Here is a 21,741-nt window from a genome sequence, read left to right as displayed (position 1 = left end):
CTTGCACAAATACCGTATTGCTTGGTTTATAGTTAAGGTCTCAGTAGAGTTTTGAACAGTGTGATATTTATCATCATCATCAATGTATTGATTGGTTTGGCCGTTGGTGGAAAATGAGGGACGACGATACAGAAATCTTTCTCTAGGCAGGTCAGCTGTGTGCTGCTGAGAGTAATTCATCCATGGGAAGAGATATCCACTTTTTAACGTTCTCCATCTAGCTTTTCTGCTGACGGCCTTGACGTCTTTCTCCACCTAGCGTGTCCTGGAGAACAGTAATGCACAGAGAGCCGTGCTTGGTGACGTGTCCACACCAAGCCAGCTTTCGTCGTTTGACGGTCGCGAGCAGGGACTCTTGTCGACCAACAATTGTTGCAGTCATGCTTCTGACGTACACGTTGTTCTTGTGCTCCGTATTGGAGATGCGGAGCTGTCTTCGGAGACATTCATGTTCAAATGCCTGTATCATTCGTTCTGTGTCCGCGTGAAGCGTACGGGTCTCGCAGCCCTAGAGTAGGATGGAGACTACGAGGGACTTGTAGAGCCTGTACTTGGTGGGGAAGGTGATGGAAATGCTTGTCCACAACCTGCTCAGCCTGGCCATCGCTGCTATCGCCATGGCAATTCTTATTTTGACCTAAGCGGGACTGGTATCATCCTTGGACAGGTTTGCGCCCAAGTACTTGTCACTTCTTCTAGCTTCTTGCCGTTCATGTTGATGTCTGCACGGGTGTTGGCCGTGCTTTTCATCATGATCTTCGACTTCACCGTACAGACGTCCATCCACATGCTCTTGCTCGTTCACAGAGTCTGTTGGTGAGGTCTTTAAGTGCACTGCTGGTGCCAGCCATGAGGTCAATGTCATTAGCAAATCTCAAGTTGGAGCTGGGTGTCCACCGATGGAGATTGAGGTGTGGTGGTCATGGAAAGTGTCCTGCATTTTTTTTTAAGAGAAAGGTTGAACAGGACGGGCAATAGCAGATATTCCTGACGAACGCCTACTATTGTCCTGAAGAAGTTCCATTGCTCTCCGCTGAGAAGTACTGTACTGCTGGCGTTTTCGTAGAGTTCTTGAATGAATTGCATCAGTCCTTTGTCATTGTTGAACCCTCTCATAACATGTCAAACTACACGCGGTCGAACACTTTCTTATTTTTTTTAATTGGAAGTGCTCACGTTGTTGTTCAGGTGTATCTCAATGATAATTGTGCAGTTGAAGATCTGTTCCCCTATTCTCCGCCCAGCTCTGAATCCAGCATGCATCCTTAGTCGATTTCAAATTGTGCATATTACGTATATGGATTAAATTGACGTAGATTTTCATGTTCGACTCATATCTTTATTGTTCTTGACGTGATTCACAAAAATATTGTCACAGATCACAATCCTGTCAAATACATAAATAAACGTACACTCTTGCAGGTCAAGGTCACACTGGGTACATTATATATGGGGAATTTTCATGCAGGTACTATAACAAACATATTCGTACATGGTTTCTCCAATCGCTCAGTTGAATCATCATCAAAAATTCCCTTAATTTTATATTCTTCATATTTTGCACTGCTTAGTTTTAGTGTAAACATGATGTGCCGAAATGGTTAGTCAGAGGCATGGTGTGTATTGCCAATACTTGGATACCGAAATAAATTGGCACACATAATCATAATATCATAACGACATCAATTCACATTTGTGCTTCAATACACTTTATTGTGAAGGTCACAATGAGGTTAAAGACATGATGTTTAACATAAGAAAAGGGTATTCTTATACCAGTATATTTGTGTTTGCATCATTCAATGTTTTTTATATTATCTTTTAAAGAAAACATTAAAGTACTGAGTCTCTGTTTTCTGTGATGTGTTTAGTGGCTACCGAAAGCATGCACCATTTAATCATCAAAACATATATCGAACGGTGCTATGTTGAAATTATCACATCGTTAGACTATTAAAATAATTATGCGTCAGAATATTTTAAATTAAAAAAAATATAATTGAAGATGCAACTTTATAATTACTGTAAGTATGGCAGTTGTAAATTGCACTATAGTTTTGCATACTATTTATCAAAGTGTTTATGGGCACCAGGTGTGTCGTGATAGTGGCTGTATGTCTGACTAAGTAGCTTTTTAAAAACAAAACAAACAAAGACTGATGGCTTATTTGTTTTAAAATATACAACTGCATCCGATATCTAAAAGGGAACGTTTTATAAATTAATATTGTATTGAGTGGTCTGTTAAGGAGATTTCATGGTAGTAAACATTATAATTCTAAACATATTTCCTGTTGATATGTTTGAAGCATTGACTAGTCATGTGTGTCGCTTTGCTAACACACGAATGCACTACAATTTAGCATTAGTTGTTGGATTATCGTTTGATTTATATACACTTTGACTTGTAAAACTAATTATAATTGCTCTTACAAACATTATATATCATACCAGGTCTCTAAATCTGGAAATGTAAGTTTTTTATATTAACATGTTCTATTTAATGTATATTTTGTAAGCAAAAAAAGCAACACTGGCAATCTGCTCTTTGCACAGGATTTGCCATGTATGAAAACATCGGATTATGAAGTGAATAAAGTAGATCAACCGTCTACAAACGGATGCGAATCATCGCAACCAATGGTGAGTGTACACAGGCTATGATTTTTAGCGAAGTGTGGGAATCAAAACGGCGTTCTGGGGTCATATAGTGATCTTATATCGTATGTATAGCGTGTTGTTAAAAGCAATTAAATGGTACTTAAGTTTATCATTACGAAGCAGATAACAAGGGCCAAAAGTATTTCGTCAATACTTACGAATGTATTACCACTTGGTTAATTGTGTGTTCAGAATATAACTACTCAAGTATTAAAGATTAAAATTGATGATGATGATGATGATGATGATGATGATGATGATGATGATGATGGTGATGATGATGATGATGATGATGATGATGATGGTGACGATGATGACAACGACGACGACAACGATGAAGATGATGATAATAATGATGATGACGACGACGACCTCGACGACGACGACGATGATGATGATGCTGCTGATGCTGCTGCTGATGATGATGATGACGTCGACGACGCTGATGTTAATGATGATGATGTCGACGACGACGACGAAGCTGACGACGACGATGACGATGATGACGACGAAGACGACCTCGACGACGATGATGCTGCTATTGGTGATGGTGATGATGATTGATGGTTGATACGGTGTGTATTTTTTTAAAGGATGGTACACACAAAGAAGCCCATTCCTTTTTTGATCAACGGGAGAAAAGCGGAAAAACTCAATACCATTTTACTAAGTGATCAGTAGAACCATTATTTTATTATGTAAAGCAAAAACAAATTAAAAAGAATATGTTTGAATTCATGCGGTAAATATGCGACTAACAAATGACAACAAAAATTTAAACCTTGTTATCAATTAATTGAAAACAAAATGTTTCTTACTGATATTGGCGACGGGATGGGGGTAGAAGAGTTACACGTAAATGTCAATATATAAAAATGAAAACACATGAAATGGAAAGAAATTAAATTAAGCATTTAATTCTGGCGAAAAATATTATAAAGAAAATTAATGTGGTTTGCTTGAGATTTGTATTCCATGCTCGTTAATACCCATACAGTTATTATTATAATTAATAATACGGGCAAAAGCCCGCGAAGCGGGCGTTGACCGATTATTTGTATCACTTTTCTGAAATACAAAGAGACATTACCTTATAGGGATACAAGTCAAATAATTTCTGCCGTCACCTATTTTCGCGATGGAAAATCATAGAGCGCTGGAGCACATAGGCACTTCGACAAACGCTATATGACACGTAGATGCATTCCTCATGAAATAATACGGCATGGCAGTAATTATTAAGTAGCGAATCGTACTCTATGTTATTGTATTATGATTTTCTACGATCAAAATACGTCTGTTTGCCTCCATGTGTGAAACTTCCTGTTTCCCTTAATGCATTGCAAATTGAAAACTGCTCTTGATGTTGTTAACAAAATCTTAAAAAAGATAACCCGTCTAAATTATTTGCGTACTTCCGGTTTACAATACCGAATAAGATTAGTTTCGAATTAACTTCAATCAACCCAATATTCTATAGTCAATATTATCCCTTTACATAAATAAACAATTGTTTAAAAGTTTAATTTGTTCACAACATGAACGGCCGCGTTTCTTTCGTCGTCAACTATACATTACTGTGTGACGTCACTGCTTTCGTCGATACGTCATTAAGAAGTAAAAATTGAAACTGACATACTCTGGTGGATGTTTACATTGTTGAAATTTAATAAATAAATGGAATGCACTCGATTGGTAAGTCATTATTCAATTAAAATATTGCGTTTGGTTACATAAAACATCAATCTATATACATGTAATATTGCTAAAGATTACCTATGATAGCATGGGAACTGTTTTCGGCACATACAAAATTTTGCCGATTTTAAATTTAAGGTCATTATTATTCAGTCAAACTAATGGAACATAAAAGTTATCATTTTATTAAGTTTTGGAGTTATTTCTTGAGTATATTCTACGTGATTATTCTCAAGACCCTTTCTTTTGTGATGTATGAAGTTACGTTGTGATTGTAAACAATATTGTATCTCCGACTCATACTCGATCATTTTCGTACCAAACTGTTTCAAACTGTAAAAAAATCAAAATGTGCTTACATACACATTGGAAATAGACTAATTCATATGTACATTTTATGGATTATTTTTGATTTTCTTTTAGAAGCTGCTCTGTCAAATACTGGACTTCACACATTCCATGCAGCATTCTGCTCAACAACATTCTGCTCTGCTGAGCTTTGTACTCAACAACGAAGCAATTATGGACCTAAAAAGCTTGCCCGGGACTGAAACATTAGCAATTGTGACTCTCTAGTGTTCAACGTTAGTGGACTGTAAAGAAACTGCAATTATTGTGACGAGACTCTGTATGTCTGTAAGCAAAAAGAATATACAGCATAACAAATATCAGGTGTGAAAACAATGTGAAAGAATAGTGAAATTAACAATTAGCAATCAGGCATGTCAAATGAATTGTTGATATTAAAAATGATAGTTCCCAGGCAGCTCTAGACGTTTTTTTTTTCCTGTATTTCTATTACTAGTATTAATTCATAAAATGTATGCCACAATTAAAAAGCACACTCTGTTTAGAGACCATTGTGTTGTCTCATTGTGTGATGATGACTTTGAGTAATACATTGTACATTAAACAATATCTACTAAGTTGTTTTTAAGTATCAGATTTCTTGTTTATTATATAAATGAATGTTATTTTTTGCTTAAATATAAATGTGCATTATGCAGTGCCAGTAGCACACTTTGCAAAATTTTAATTACAAAAGAGTGTGCTGTACACTTGAACTTATACCTATAATTAATAATCCTTGCCTAAAAATTCATTTGACACACCTGAGACCATTGTGTATTACCATTATTATTTTGCACATTATGCTGACACTTTGAAAAAATTGCAAAAAAGCGAAAAGCAGAAGTTTAGTCTTGTCAACTGTCTCTGATTACCACTGATTACTTACTTTTGAAGACCATATAAGAAGCGAAAGGATACGGTATTCATTTTATTTGATGACTGCTTGTTATTATTTCTTCATAGAAGGCGTACTGGATGAGTGGAGTATTTTTTTTGGTTCTACATCTTTGATGTAGTCAACTCATTGACATTACGTGCCATGACTGAGCGTCTTTTTTAACTAACAAACGCGTGGTAGGAACTTACCGAATATATGCAAACTCATAACAGTGTGTCTAATACTACATGTGTTGAGTGCACAGAAACAAGAAGATAGGGGTATAAATGAACATACTGAATGTGTTATTTTGTTTATGAGTTTGAACATACAAAACCTTGACTTTAATCAATTGGGATGTACATGCAGTTTAATAATCGGGTTGTTATTTAATAATCATATTCATGTGGAAACGTCTCATTCACATGCAATACGCAGCTGCTGTCTATATGTTTAACGCCACATTCCATGACTGAATATCTTTACTTTCAAAACATGAAAATGAATTAAATGAAATGAAAATAAACGAAATAATGTAATTACATTCAGGTGAAAAATATTTGATTATATTTTATTTAAATATGGTTTGGTAAATTATTTACTGGTAAAACAATTCTTGTTGATAACAGTAAATTCGTGATAATAAATATGTTGTTGTTTATTTTTTGTCTCACACATAAAGTGACAGGTACACTCATATATTTAGCGTTAAGCTTATGATGTGGGTCTTCATCATAAACCTAAATTTTTGCTACTAGTATTTTCTCCTTAGCACCAACCTAGTAAAGTTCAATCTGTGTATGCCATAAGCGATAGTTTTTACCAACTGTTGATTCCTGAGGATTCAGAAAAATACAATAAGTTTACCACATTTCATGACATAAGCTCTAACAGTGCGGAAGATATGCAAAGAGTATTGTGTCCAAAGCCAAAGGTGATATTTCTGGTTTGTGTAATTTTGCGCAGTGAATGAGGTCTGTGCACTTCTTTCAAGATAGACGCAAACACTCCCGCAAGCATTGTTGCATTTATATATTTATTTACATTTATTAAGTACACAAAGTTTTTCATTTACATATGCATGGGATACATTTACGATGTCGATGATTTAGACATGGGACCAAAGTAATGAAATACGGCACCTTTCTTTTTTATGCTTAAGTTAAATAAAATCGTTTTAGAAATAATCTCACTCTAAAACATAAATGGCATCCCTGCATATGCACAGTTTCGCGAGATTATTTTTTTTTAATTCAAACATTGTTTTGAAAAATGGAAACAAAAAATGAAATACATGTTTAAGAGTTTGAAAACAGTACAAGGGGTTGCTTTACATAAAGCATAGCTTCATAACCTTGTTTAAGATTTAAACAAATTATATTTTATTGCTTTGCTAAATTACATATTGTTTTGTAAAGAAATTGAATGTTTTGTTGCATGATAATGTGCAGACATATATTACCCGTGTTATTTTTATCAAACATCAAATAAGCGTTTGCCCGTAAATTAGGTAGCACCTATTATCATATTATTGTGTTTCATTCTTTGTTAAACTTAAACAAATCGACCGGTTTATTCACGCCAACCACTTACTCAAATTTACTCAAGAATGTTTATCTATCATCATTGACTTACCTCATTTTTTACTTTTTATCGTTATTGAATAATAAGACAAACTGTTTTTCATTAACTCCCTCGAATCATAAATTTTATATTACTGTTTTCTTTTAACTTCCAGAGAGCACAGCTCCTTACTGTCGGGCGTGTAAGATCTTCTTTTTTAACATATTTCCTTCCAAATGCCAAACTAGTCATACCACTGGGCCAAGTATCAATATGGTATTAAAGTCAAAATCTAGCGCATTTTTTTTAGAGTTTTCGCAATTTAGAAAATGATTTTAAAAGCATGCTCAACTATATGTTCACAAATATATTTACGAGAATGCCTCAAACCTGAGTTTACGTAAAACTAGGCGATAAGAGCATATGTAGTAGAATATAAGTGACTTGAACTGCGGATGAACTGTCAACATCTGAAAAGTGTTTAGATGTTTCTTAAGGAATGTAGGTTAAAGGTGATCCTAAAAATGTATGTAAGCCTTTTCTAAGTATTAAACAAATGTGCTGAAAATTCCTGTTGAATATATATATATATATATAATGAAGGTTAAAGGTGATCTTAAAAATGTATGTAAGCCTTTTCTAAGTATTAAACAAATGTGCTGAAAATTCCTGTTGAATATATATATATATATAATGAAGGTTAAAGGTGATCTTAAAAATGTATGTAAGCCTTTTCTAAGTATTAAACAAATGTGCTGAAAATTCCTGCTGAATATATATATATATATATATATATATATATATATATATATATTCTCGGTGCTCAGCTTAGTGGAAAATCACAACTTATATTCGGAGTTTAGCTAAATAATTGAGTTTGTTCTTGATACTAGGTATTGAATTTACTGATTTTAGATGAGCCCTTATCTAGAAGACATACAGCAAGTTTTACAAGAGCGCGACTCTTCTATCGCTGAATTTCAAGCTAAGCTGGATAAGGCTGGAACAGATCAGAAGCAGCTGCAGAAGATATACAACAGCAAACAGCAGGAACTAGAAAAGCTCCAAAGAGAAGTTGGGAAGAGATCGCAAGAACAGATAAAGTTGAACGCTGAGAATGAGCAACTTCAGGCCCAGGTGAAAGAGTTCCAGAACAAGGAGAAAAATAGTACTTCGTCGTTAGACGAAACAATCAAATGGATGAGAGACAAGGAGATTGTCATAAGCAGACTCGATGCCGAGATTAGGTAGGTGAAAGCGGACATTAAACAACTGAAAAGGTATTGTGTAGATAATTGTATAAGATTTAAAACGAATAGATTTTGTTTGTTTTATAAATGAAAACAAAGTTTATCATACATGATGATAATAAAATTGCAAAAAATGTTGTAATTGTTTCTTTGTTATTAAATCAATGTTAAGACAGTTAATAGATGAAGAGAAGCAATTTGTGTAACATGTAAATATAGAAACATGATTTTAAATCAAATATGAGGGTTTGATTAGAAAGAGTTGGGGATTAAAGGTAACCAAAAAAAAAAATGTGATGAAAGCAACTTGACAATTATTTGACAATGTTGAGGATATATTATGACTGATATATTCTGCCAAATAATTTTCAAGTTGCTTTCATCACATTTTTTTCTTGGTTACCTTTGTACCTGTGTCAAGCTAAATTACTTCCAAACGTTAAATTACATAGTGCAATTTGATATGTGGTATATTTCGGCTATTGATATTTTAAAAGAGCATGTTATTATTTGTTCTGACCACTTCTTGTATAAATGTAACTGCATTTCGAGTTGTTAATTTGCCTTACTGCACTTTTATAATTACTTAGAGTTTTCTATTAACGGATGTTATCTTTTCCATTCCTATCAATAACTTAATTTACAATATCATCATTGCACCTACAAGTTCTGTCTTTTCAATATTTAATAATTATTGATTAAATTACCAAATTGTAATGGACAAATTCATAATATTCTGTAATGAACCATTATACGAGTAAAGTTTTCTCACTCATGTGGATTAAAGGGCCATATTTAGTTATACTTATATAAATGTTATTCATAAAACAGGGTCTATGTTACCATCCTTCTCCTCTTCCTCCTCTTCCTCCTCCTTCTCCTCCTCCTCCTCCTCCTCCTCCTCCTCCTCATCATCATCATCATCATCATCATCATCTCCATCATCATCATTATTGTCATTTTAATTACACCAATATTAGCATTACCATTAATATCATCATCATCGTCAACAATTTCGTCGTCGAAAATCGAATCTGCATAATGCTTTTTATAACTTTTTAACAAAAAATAATATCATCTGCGCAATATGGGTTACCATTTCATTTTGAATGTTTCGATAATAGATCATTTAAATAGCACAAATATGTTTGTTTGTTGCCAGATATAACAAAAAAATAAACTACGATATTGATCTTAGATGCCTAAACCATGTAGAGAATTTGAAGATACCACACAAAAATGGTGCAATATGCAATTTGAAATTTGGAATGCGTTCAAGCTTTATTCTAGTTGTTTTTGTTGTCATGTTTTTTTATATAAGCATAAGCAGGTTGCAGGTCAGTTGCATAAGTGTGTGCAATCGTCGGTTTCAATTAAATTTAAATAAGGCTTGAAATCAGAATGCATTTTAACAAATGTTTATTTGTACTTGTAAATTCGCTTTCAAGATGTATCCCTATGTAGATGGCATGCTTTTATATTCGACTATGTAAATAGATTGAAATGTAAACTTTTTTTAAAAATGTGCTAACAAATAAAAATATTTTACAATCATTACGGAGAGATTTTGTGAAATACGAATTCCAAGCTTTTTAAGATTTCAAAAAGTAGAAAATAGATTTTTGAAAAGACTTCAAAAGAACGAAGAATAAATATAAATAATATATAAAGGATGCCAATGCTAATAAGATTATCCAAAATAGACTTTAGGATTTCAGGGAGGCATTTCTACCATTTTAAGTGCGTTTTAGAGAATAAATTGCAAATCAACCGTTTAATAGTAAGCATATGTTTGTTAACATAATAATAATAATGCTCAACAGTCACAATTATGCATTTTCTACACAAATTTGGAGACAATCCAACAATCAAAACATCAACAGAAATGTTTTTTTCCGTAATATTGGCAGCTCAAAGGAACAGGTGCAAGCTCTTCAGTCTCTCGTGAAAAAAGGCGAAGACAGGATGGAGATAATGAAAGCAGAGTTGGCGAAATCGGCCTTGGAACTAAAACAGGCTCAGAATTGGATTGGCACGAATAAAGAGCAGTTTATACATGTACAGGACGCAAATCTCAAGGTATGACTTGGGACAATAACCTGACCTGACACTTTGTTGTATTCATGACATATGTGATTTTGGTTCGGTTTTTCGTTTGAATTTACAATTTCTTTGAAAAATAATTAACAATATATTTTTGCATTTAGTAAAGATAAACAATTAAGTAATTGTGAAGTATTGCAATAATTAGGAAAGAACTTCATTGCAAAGTCAAATAATTTGAATTTGCATATATGTTTGCATCTAAAATAAAATAATGCATAGATTTAAACCAATAGCTTATCAGACTTTATTATCCATTTTTCTAAGGGCTATTTTAAAGAAAAAGAAATGTGTGGGAGGGGTTGACGCAAATGTAGTAATATACGTTTGGTGAGGCTGATAGATTGAATGGTTTTATGTCAATTATGATTGGAAAGAAGAGTGTTTGTGAGACCCCATGTTAAAATATGGCGTTTCCCCTGTCGCACACATTATTTCATGAAATAGCCCTGATAACAAACGTTGTTCACGTTTGATAAACAATATTATGTTCACTAAAGCTGAGCGCAAATATTTATCTGACGGATCTTTTAATACGTTTTAATATGATTGTTTCAATGTTGTGGACAACATACACAAAGCATAAAATGGCCGAATTGTCAATAGTTTCGGAAAAAATTCTTATTTTTGTTAAGGTGAAACGATGCACAAGGTTTAATCCCTTAAACGAGTCTGAGCTTTAAATTTCATCTTAAAGTGAGTTGTTATTGTGACCGGGAATAAATTTCTTAGATTTTTAAATTATCAAACAAACTTCTTACAAACAAATGATATGTGTATTGCTGTGTATTCAGAGTTTTCGGAACAACGTATACACATGTAAGTGTATTCCCTGGCCCTAAGGTAGACAACCAGACATAATTCCATGCAATTTAATGAGATATACCATGTGCTTACAAGAATATCATTCGTATTGCAGTATACTAAGAAAATAATCATTTATGGCAAATGTGTATTTATTGTTTAGCTTCAGAGCAAGGTGGATGCAAGTGAAGAGGAAAACAATGTGTTGAATAAGACAGTCACCAGTCTTCAGGAGAAAATCCAGACACAGGTATATTGAATCGCATGCGGTCATATTTTTAGAGATTATTTGGTTACCTTCAATGTATGTTTGATTTGTAATCTTTATGTTTTATCATTCATTTATAGGTTAACTATGATTAAAATAAACATAAAAATATCAACCAAAATTTAAAATTGCGAAGGCCTACACTACAAAACAGTTTAAATTATGTTTTGGAAATGACAAAAAGTACAGAGCATGTGACAACAGTCTTTGTTAGTCGTTTGGACACTGGACATTCATACATTATAGTTTTTTATAAGACCATTTTCTGTAAAAGTGTGTTAATATGTTCTTAAAGTTTTAATTCTCTAAATATCAAGTTTGACGGTTATATACATAGTCGGCATTGTGCGTGTCAGTTTTACCAACAGGCGAGGCAGTGTTTTTGTATATGGGTATAGTAAAACCTTGTTAATGCTCTTGAAGTCACATTCATGTTCCAATCGTCATGGAACTTGGTCATAGCATATGTTCTTACGATAGCTCGGCTTAGAAAATGGTTCCGGTCCTTTTGACAACATTGCCACCAGGGGTCTGGACAGTTTTCCTTTTATGGCTATAGTAACATTTTCGATCTCTCACGAAGTACATCGATAATCTGTTATTCATGAAACTTGCTCATAACATCTGTTCTAATGATATCTTAGTTCGAAAACAGTTCCGGTCCGTTGGAAAAAGACCGCGATAGGGATCGGTCTGTTTTCCTTATTTCACTATAGTAAAACATTGTCCACATTCTTTAGGTCACAATACTTATCCATTCATTAAGAAACAAGTTTGATAAGAACGTTTGTTCTCATGATATCTCAGCTGAGTTTGAAAATGGTTCCAGTATGTTGAATCACATGGCCACAACGACGCTGGTCAGTTTTTTAAATATATGGATTCAGTAAATCCTTCTTGAAGCTCTAGAAATCACGTTTTTTATTCAGCCCTCCTTGCAAATGGCTAGGATTTTTTTTATCATATCTGGTTCAAAAATGGTTTTGTTCGTCAAAAAACACGCGAATCAGGGGCGGTGACGTTTTTCAGTAATGGTATTACTGAAACCAAGTCAACTCTCTTGTTGTCACATTTTTGCAAATACTAAACTTAGCTGAGAATGTGTATTTTAATAATATTTCAATTGAGTTCAAAAAATGGTTCGTGATTGTTGAAAAATATTTTTCTCCAAGGGAAAATTAGTATAGCTTTTAATTTTTTTTAAAGTGCAGCCTTTTAACGCATTTTGAGTGTTTTTTTGAGTATGATTATAATATTTACAGAAATACTGATGATGATGTTGATGATGATGATGATGATGATGATGATGATAATAATGATGATGATAATGATGATGATGATGATGATGATGTGATTATAATGATGGTGGTTGGGGAATGGTAGGGGTGGTGGGGTCGGTGGGGTTGTGGGGGTGTTTGTAATGTTGGTGATGATGATGATGATAGTGATGATGATGATGATGATAATGATGATGAAGATGATGATGATGATGATAATGATGATGATGATGTGATTATAATGATGGTGGTTGGGGGATGATAGGGGTGGTGGGGGGTGGTGGGGGTGGTGGGGGTGGTGGGGGTGTTTGTAATGTTGGTGATGATGATAATGATGATGATGATGATGATAATGATAATGATGATGATGATGTGATTATAATGCTGGTGGTTGGGGGTTGGTAGGGGTGGTGGGGGTGGTGGGGTGGTGGGGGTGTTTGTAATGTTGGTGATGATGATGATGATGATGATGATGATGATGATGATGATGATGATGATGATGATGATGATGATGATGATGATGATGATGGTGATGACGATGATGATGAAGGTGGTGGGGGATGGTGGGGTTGGTGGGGGTGTTTGTAATGCTTCTGCTTCTGCTGCTGCTGCTGATGATGATGATGATCATGATGATCATGATGATATTTTATTCATTAAACATGGTTTATCAATAGCTGTAATTTGAATTTCTCCATTTAATCTATTTGAAATAATTCACAAGTGACAAATCGAACCTTGCATAGACAGTTTTTATGCAGGAGTTAGAACCAGCTAGTGCTTAACTGAGTTATCACCCATGAACTAATCTAAAGTTTTAATTAGTGCATTATATAAATAGTTTTGTTTCACATACTACTTTAATTCTCCTTAAGTCCACCTTCTCATAATAATTTAGTTCATTCTGGTCTCAGGCGAGCGCATTGGGGTCTTAATAAATACTGAATAAAGTGTCCGGTATTTGAAAATGAAGTGTTCTAAATATTTTACTCTGTATTATTCTTCATTGCGCTACCCAATTTTAAACCGTTTCGTGCGTCATTATGTCATTTTCCTTGAAGTAAGCGGTCTCACAAGGGAAAAGCGGATATGTTTATTAATTAAAGCACTACATAAACGAAGGTAAGCCATAGACTGGATGCACGAACGAGAATCTATAAACTGTCTGTATTTTTGTTGTTTACCCTTACTGAAGCTTTTTACCGATTCAAGTAGCATGGAAAACTAAGATTTTTTGGGGATCGAGAGTATATGAAAGGCATAATTGCACATGAAATGATAATGACAGACATTATCTATTTTTGTAGGAAAGAGAAGTCGCCCAACTGCAAACGAGAATGACACAGAGCGAGGAGGCTTTCAGACATATGAACAAACAACACAATCGCACACTTCAGGTATGTTTAACGCGTCAGAGCCTTTTACATGATACTTACATCGTATAAAACTACATAAAAAACTAGAAATCTTCAGACTTTGATATGTATTTTGTCGAGCGATTTTGCAGTACACTCGATAATTCACAGTGATAGAGTGTACGTGTTTGCGAGCATAAGTCTTGTTGCATAATATTTAGGCCGCTGGTGTAAGACTTGAATGGTTTCTTGTTCAAATCCTGCTCAACACCTCTAGAAAATTTACCCATCACTTACTGCTATCCAACCTTGTGTATAAATGTGTACCGGTGAGAGAAGTAAGTCAATGGGCCATGGTTGCATGCCGCGAGGAGTTTAAACTGACGTTATAACCCATTGATTGGGAGGTATATGTGAAAGTAAGCTTGTATGTATTATCATTCTCATGACTATAAGTAAATCATGTTTACATCAATCTCCAAGTAGAGAATTCGTGTAAGCAAGTAATTCATATGTCAGGGGTGTTATTTTTTCAACGGGTTTCTGCGGATCCGATAACCAGAGTTCATCTCTGATTATCTTGTAAATTATCTTAGAAAATGGGCTGAGGTGAAGTTTTCAACCGTTTTCGTTTTACAAGATATAAATCAGATAGCGACACCAGTTTCGGAGGTGTTAAGATGGTTCGACTGTCTTGGCCAGGCGGAATGCCTCACATATGAAAAAAAACGTGAACTAAGGACCCCTTTGTTAAGTGTCTTTGATTTAAAACATTGAGCAGAAAGGAAAGACTGTCAGCATTGTTCACATACATTACAAACTTATTAGCACTCACGTGGATTACAAACTTATGACCAAATTCACCTAAAATAAAAACTGTTTAATTTTCGTCCGTAGACTCCATGCGGATGATTGTCGTAATAATCATTTATAAACATACAATTACTAAAACTGTACTGCCCAGCACTCCTGGAGTGTTATTTAAAATGGACTCGTTACACTCACGGATCGATGGGAAGGTTCGGACCGACGCGAACAGAGATATGTGAAGTAAAACATGTTTCAAAACATAAATCTTAAAAAGTTCATTAAGTATTGATTTCTATGTCTGACTACTCCTCAATCAAACGCCTGCATGTTTTACAGGAGAGAAAAGAGTTTGAGATGTTGGTCCATCAGTTGCAAGCTGAGGCAGACAGACAGAAGGAGGAATATGAGAGACTGGTATGAGGCTTATTTATAGAAGGTCGGGGCATAACCCGGAATGACAAAAGTACCCTCGTATTGTTTAAGTTATGTTCTTCCCTTTTACTGAAACCTTTACATTTTGTAAGAATACCACATCAGGTACAAATATATGTGTTTCACCCTCTAGCTTAATCCCCTCCCCTCTAACTTAAAATTATGGCCATGTTACCATAATGTAACTCCTGTCACTTATTAGCTACAATGTCACCCTCACTTATTCAAAGTCCTATCTGAACATTCTGCCAAACTTTAAAAATCTGACACCCTGTAACTCAAAACCATTAATCCTATAGGTAGAAGAGGCCCGTCAGACGACTGACACCAGTCTTGCCCAGTTGGCTGCCAACCATGAGAAATACGAAGCGGATATCCTGACACAGCATGAAGAAGAGAAGGCAGTGGAACACGCGGCCAATGAGCGGGAGCGATTCAGTAGATACGAAGCTCAGTTGAAGGTAGGTTGGTATACCTCCCCTGAATACTCGTTGGTCTTTGATTTGGTAAATATCTTCGCAGAGATTGTGACTGGTTGTAAACATAGCTTATACCAAATCCCTGTTAAGATAGTCGACCAGATTCATTGTTATTGAATATGATTCTAATTATTTTTGTTATTTTTTTCTTATTTTTGAATTCAAACCATATGTGCCATTACATGGGCAGCAGAAATCAGTATAAATAAAAATATCATATTTTTAAATTTTTTATGTCGATCAGATTTATTGTTATTGAATATGAGTTCAATTCGTTATTGTGTATTTTCTTATTTATTTTTGAATCTTAATCATATGTGCCATGGCATGGGCAGCACAAATCAGTAAACATGAGAAAATATCCCATTTTGTGGAAGAATGTAAATCTAAATTTTGACGGTCAAATCCTAAATAGTATTTGAATAATATATGTTTCAACACGTGCACTGTTTCCATTTCCGCAAAACTCTTAATTAGAAAATAACTATGTAAAGTGTTTCCATATTTATGTCATTATTGACAAGTACATTCGTATCAATATTTCGAGTGAATCTGACTTTTAAAATGCATAATCATAACAATAATATTATTTGAATAAATTGGTTAACCTGATAACAAATGTACTATACGACACAACACTTTTCTTTTGTGATATAATGATTATTTATTAAAAAAAGTACATGCATTCAATCCATAAGCAAATTTAATTTACTTAATTCAGGTTAGGCAGAATAACTTATTGAAATATTACCTGACATAAATATTTAAAAGTAACTGAATGTTTGAAAAGTGTACACACATCACAGCTTTACTTAAAAAAATAAGGAAACAACAAGAACAACATTTATCAGCTCTTAAGCATACAATTGCGTTTTAGCAAAACGCATAATTATTCACAAGTTTGATGACATGAATGATAATAATTATGAAAATTATATGTTCCTCTAACATCAATAATGTTAGTTGTTAATAACTAAGATGACTTAATTTGTTTCTTAATTGTTCCGTACACAATTCGCAGTATATATATAAATATTTAGACACATTAATAATGATTTCTTTTGGGTTTTTTTTTGGGGGGGGTTCTCATTAATATATCAAACTTAGTTAATGTTTTCCATGCTTTATAATATGACTTTAAATATGTTTGTCTAATATATTTGTATAATGGACAAATAAATAAGAAATGGTATTAACTTTCTACGACGTTAAGAATACAAAATTTACATTTCCTTTTATCCCGAGCAATATTGTGGTATCGACCTCGTTCCATTTCTAATCTGTCTCACCCGATGTGGATTACCATCTTCTCAGTGAGAAAATCCTCTATCTCTGTAAATATCCGTTTATTTATGTCCTATGGGAAATCAATCAAACTTTGCCATGATCTGCTATCATTTGATTCCTCGCCACTTTAACCCAGTAGTGTATTTCGATTTAAACAAAGAATCAATGGTGACACTCAACCGACGTTGAATAGAGTTTGTAAATGGTCTTCAATTTATTCTAGAGGGGTTTGCGCTTTTTTTCTGAAATTGCCATACAGCGCAAAAGTATTAGATTTGTATTATTTCTCTTAACAAGAAATCAAAAGCTGTATTTCAAGGTTGCGTTTCGCGTCAATTAACATCGACGTCATGTATAAGATAATTTTTGCTTGCGACGTCATTAAATAAAATCGTAATGTTTGAAGAATATGGCCATGAATTTTGTTAAGTCAGAACAACATGTTATACACTATAAATTTACCTGGACCTAATAAGAGAATTTTTGCTTGCGACGTCATTAAATAAAATCGTAATGTTTGAAGAATATGGCCATGAATTTTGTTAAGTCACTGGAAATTTACCTGGACCTAGAAGGATTGTATGTGTAGTTTCGGAGGAGATTTGGAGATTATCAATAAGAGGAATTTTATATCCGGTGGCTTTAGTGCATAGCTATCGCTAAAACATAAATATCGATTTTTAATCACAAGCAATCAAAGAAATTAATCTGAATGCGTAATCTATGAAGACATTACGTGAGTATTGACGACAACATAGGAACATACTGCTGTTATTTCAATTTTGACTGCATGTTATAAGTGAATTACCAGTTTTATATTTCCGGATATTTCTCAACAACATAAAGAATCTAAAAACAAATATTCAAATTAATTACAACGTGAGTCAATTCATCTTAATGCGATATTCTAAGCTTTGCATTTTCTCTTTCCCCAGCGAAGACCAGTCAGATAGTCATGTCCTCCCTAGTGCAGACCAAGACACAAAGGTCAGAGAGTTGAACCTTAAGTGAGATAATATTAATAGACATAAACACGACTTGATAACAATCAAATGTCTCTACACCTAATTTACACATGGCGTACACGAGTAACCTCTTCGTTAAATAAAACTCTGATTATGGTTTGAATTGTCCTATCTTTCAATGACTAAATGGGTTAGATAATAGTTCCATATTTAAAGGTGAAGAGTATTACTGAAACAATTAATTGGGCTTGGCTGAAACCACCAAAGGGGCTTGGATATTTGTCCCATGAAGAGTTTCCAAAATCACACCCCTTTGTAAAATCAAGAGGTTTTAAGGGATGGAATCATGGAACAAAAAGCAGCTGTTTCAATTAGTCAGTTGCTTCAAACGTGTGACTCGCAGAATATAAGTTATGTATTTGCACTCTTGCCCTGTTTATACTCTCAATACCCAAGTCGTACAGTAGCTTTCTTAAAACTCTAGAGGCCACATGTTTACTTACTCTTGATACCACTTGGTCAGTATATTTATCTTTGCAATACCTAGGCCGAGTTCTAATTGGTTCACGTGCGTCCATACCAGGATAAATCTAAGATTATCCATATTAACTTAATAGAAGCCACATTGATAACTCAAAAATCTTGATCGATCCATTTCAAAATGTCAAGAATATCCTTACAATATAAAATCATGTTTGCAGTTGGTTCAAGAGGGGTAAACACAATGTCACCAGGTCAAGTCTTTGACAGTTGGTGTACATTTAATTCTGGTGAGCGCTTAAGGCCATCATGGGCCTCTTGTCTGTAATGTTATATCAACCTATTTTGGAAATAGTTCAGGTTTGTTAAAAATTAGCGGGGCAGTTTTTCATATATGGCTTTAGGAAACATTTTAACGCTAAAGAAGCTATATGTTTACTTTAATCTGCAGGATTTTTTCAGAACATTTGGTCTGATAACATCCTAGCTGAATTTTACAAATGGTTAAGGTCCGTTGAAGAATACGACCGACATATTGAAACCTAGTTACATCTCTATAAGTCAGATTTAAGTCCAATATTCATTCAGAATGGAACATTGAAAATTTATTCTACAGTCGGGTAAGGGACTCTGTTCCGCACATAATGGGTGGCTTTGGGATGAATATTTTTGGAGCTTAATTTCTAACAATCCGTTTTTGTGGAATTAATCTCTAACAATCCATTTTAGGTTTTTTTTAGGGAATTTTTGGGTAGAACACGGATTATTTGGGATTGTTAGGGCTTATTATGGATGATAGCACTCTGCGCATGCGTACGGGTTAAAAGGCGGAGTTTAGTATGTGAGCTTTTGCTAGGTCTGCGCATGCGTAGGACTGAAAAGGCGGAGTTATTATCGCGAGCTGTAGCTCGCGGGGCGTATATGAATTACCCGATACGGTAAATACATGGAAATTAATTACAAATACAAAGAAAATGAAGAAAATTTAATTTTATGTAAACAATATATAATTTTCAACTTAATGTGGTTTGCTTGATAATTTTATACAATGCTTGTTGATACCAATGCATTTATGAGAATACTTATGTTGTTCATTCTTTGTTGGTCTCTTATGTTGTACATTCTTTGTTAGTCTCACACACAAATATACCGGTACAGGTTTCTCTACTGACTATCTGCTGAACTTCTTCATTTAAATTGAGATAAACTTTGAAACATTTTAGGTCGCGCTACACTTTTTTATTGAACATTTCATATATGCCTTTGTCATAAACTGAAATTGTAATTATGTTTCTAAATCAAGTATCAATTGGAAATTAATTTAAACAACTAAAGGTTAAACAAAAAAATATATATTGATATTAAACTGTCCCGTTGATGTTCTCTATATTCCTAAACTGATCTATTTCTTTAAAAAAAAATCCAAATAAAATATATAATTTTTAGATTGAACTGTTAACAGAAAACACATATAATTATTCTGCTTTCACTTATTACGGATACATAATATTAGACAGACAAAACACATGTTGAATTCAAATCTGGTGGATGTCCTCATTTTTATAAAAAGCGTTTATTGGTATGCCGGTGACACCACAAGCAGGCACATGTGTAGATAAGATTATAACGATAAGATAACGATATTCTTTACCGCTTAACTGAACTATCGGTTGCCACAATGACACAAATCTTTGTTGCAGCACGAACAAAATTACGTGTAATCCAACTTGTACCGTGTTAACAACACACAAAGTTACGTTTCCGATTCTTCAGTGTTAATACAAACAAATTCTATGTTGACTTTACATGTGTATTTTAGGCTATGAAACACTATGCTGTATGCAGCTTATAGAATGTATTGTGCGTGTGTATTTGTAATTCAGAGTTTATTTACAGGTTGTCGCTGAGTCTTCACGACTATAGTAAGTTTCATTTCAGGGGGAAATATTTTATTTTGAGCCAAAGTAGGTCAAATTTACCTCGGCTGCCTGGGTGTTCGCCAAGAAATAATTTTAATCAAAAAAGACCAGTGCACGATGGCAAATGAGACCTTAATGTGCATTGGTATACAATAAATAAATTGTATTATTCATAAAACCGACAGAATTAAATCCTCGTCTAAAAATAGTTGTCTACGCCCCGCCTACTAGTTTACAGCAGTGATTAACTCATCACCTTTTCACCCGTAGTCCCCACTGACATCGGCTGCGCATGCGAAGAGATTGATTAAACTCTTGAAGAGATGAATTCATCCCTGCGCTGAATAGCGATGAATTCGTCTCTTTAAGGGATTAATTCATCCCTTGCGATGAATTCATCCCTTAAGAGATAAATTCATCCAATTTATCTATAAAAACCGCCGGAAAGGTTTAATACAGATGAATTCGGATGAAACGTGTTGAAAACGGATTTATCCCTAAACATCGGTTGAATAAGGGTTATTTTTAGGAATTCTAATGAGATTATTCCCGGAACAAAGTCCTTAACCCCACTGTAATGATAACTCTGAGTTCAAAATTGGTTCCGACATCATGAAACTGAGCTGAGGAACTGTAAAGCACGCTGTGTTGGTAGTGTTATTGTTTGTCATCCGATTGATTGAATGTGTCAGTTGGAAAATGTAAATGTCAACTCTTGACTGTATTCACTGTGTTTATTGATCTGTTGTCAGTGTGGTTGTTCAGTATGTATGTTTGTGGTCAGTATGATGGTTTGTATGGTATTTAGTTTGTAAATGTGTGTGTTGGTTGGTCAGTTGGTTGGTTGGTCTGTTGGATGGTATGCATGTCGGTTGAATAAATCGTATGTAAGTTGGTTGTTCTGTTGGTTTGTTTATATGTTGGTTGGTATGTTAGATGGTTGGTTAATTGGTTAGTTGGTCTATAATATAATATATCTGTAAGTTGGTAGGTTTGTATGTCTATTGGTTGATGTATTAGTTGTCCTGCCAGTTGGATTGTATGTCTTATGTTTGGTTGGTTGGTATGGTTGTTAGTAAATGAATGTGTTGGTATATTGTTATGCCTGTTGGTTAGTGTGTTGAATCGTATGTTGTGTGTTTGTTGGATAGATGGCATGTTT

At 34.2% G+C, this 21,741-nt stretch overlaps 1 protein-coding gene across 13 annotated transcripts in view; it reads left to right on the top strand.

Moving 5' to 3' along the window:
• Nucleotides 1-21,741, top strand: part of LOC127859567 (centrosomal protein of 112 kDa-like) — a 41,515-nt gene that overhangs the window by 14,592 nt on the left and 5,182 nt on the right. For 10 of the 13 annotated variants that reach the window (XM_052397055.1, XM_052397052.1, XM_052397057.1 and 7 more), the window contains 9 exons: nucleotides 2,557-2,643; nucleotides 7,326-7,352; nucleotides 8,066-8,397; nucleotides 10,311-10,479; nucleotides 11,471-11,557; nucleotides 14,160-14,249; nucleotides 15,354-15,431; nucleotides 15,749-15,910; nucleotides 18,151-18,202. In XM_052397055.1, the coding sequence (XP_052253015.1) occupies nucleotides 2,557-2,643; nucleotides 7,326-7,352; nucleotides 8,066-8,397; nucleotides 10,311-10,479; nucleotides 11,471-11,557; nucleotides 14,160-14,249; nucleotides 15,354-15,431; nucleotides 15,749-15,910; nucleotides 18,151-18,168 (1,050 nt within the window). In that variant the 3' untranslated portion in view covers nucleotides 18,169-18,202. The remainder of the gene's footprint in view (nucleotides 1-2,556; nucleotides 2,644-7,325; nucleotides 7,353-8,065; nucleotides 8,398-10,310; nucleotides 10,480-11,470; nucleotides 11,558-14,159; nucleotides 14,250-15,353; nucleotides 15,432-15,748; nucleotides 15,911-18,150; nucleotides 18,203-21,741) is intronic. The other 3 variants (XM_052397054.1, XM_052397053.1, XM_052397056.1) reach the window with 3 other exon arrangements.

Source organism: Dreissena polymorpha, chromosome 15 (assembly GCF_020536995.1).
Source record: "Dreissena polymorpha isolate Duluth1 chromosome 15, UMN_Dpol_1.0, whole genome shotgun sequence".
In the NCBI taxonomy this organism is placed as follows: domain Eukaryota; kingdom Metazoa; phylum Mollusca; class Bivalvia; order Myida; family Dreissenidae; genus Dreissena; species Dreissena polymorpha.
This window is presented reverse-complemented; position numbering and strand designations above follow the sequence as displayed.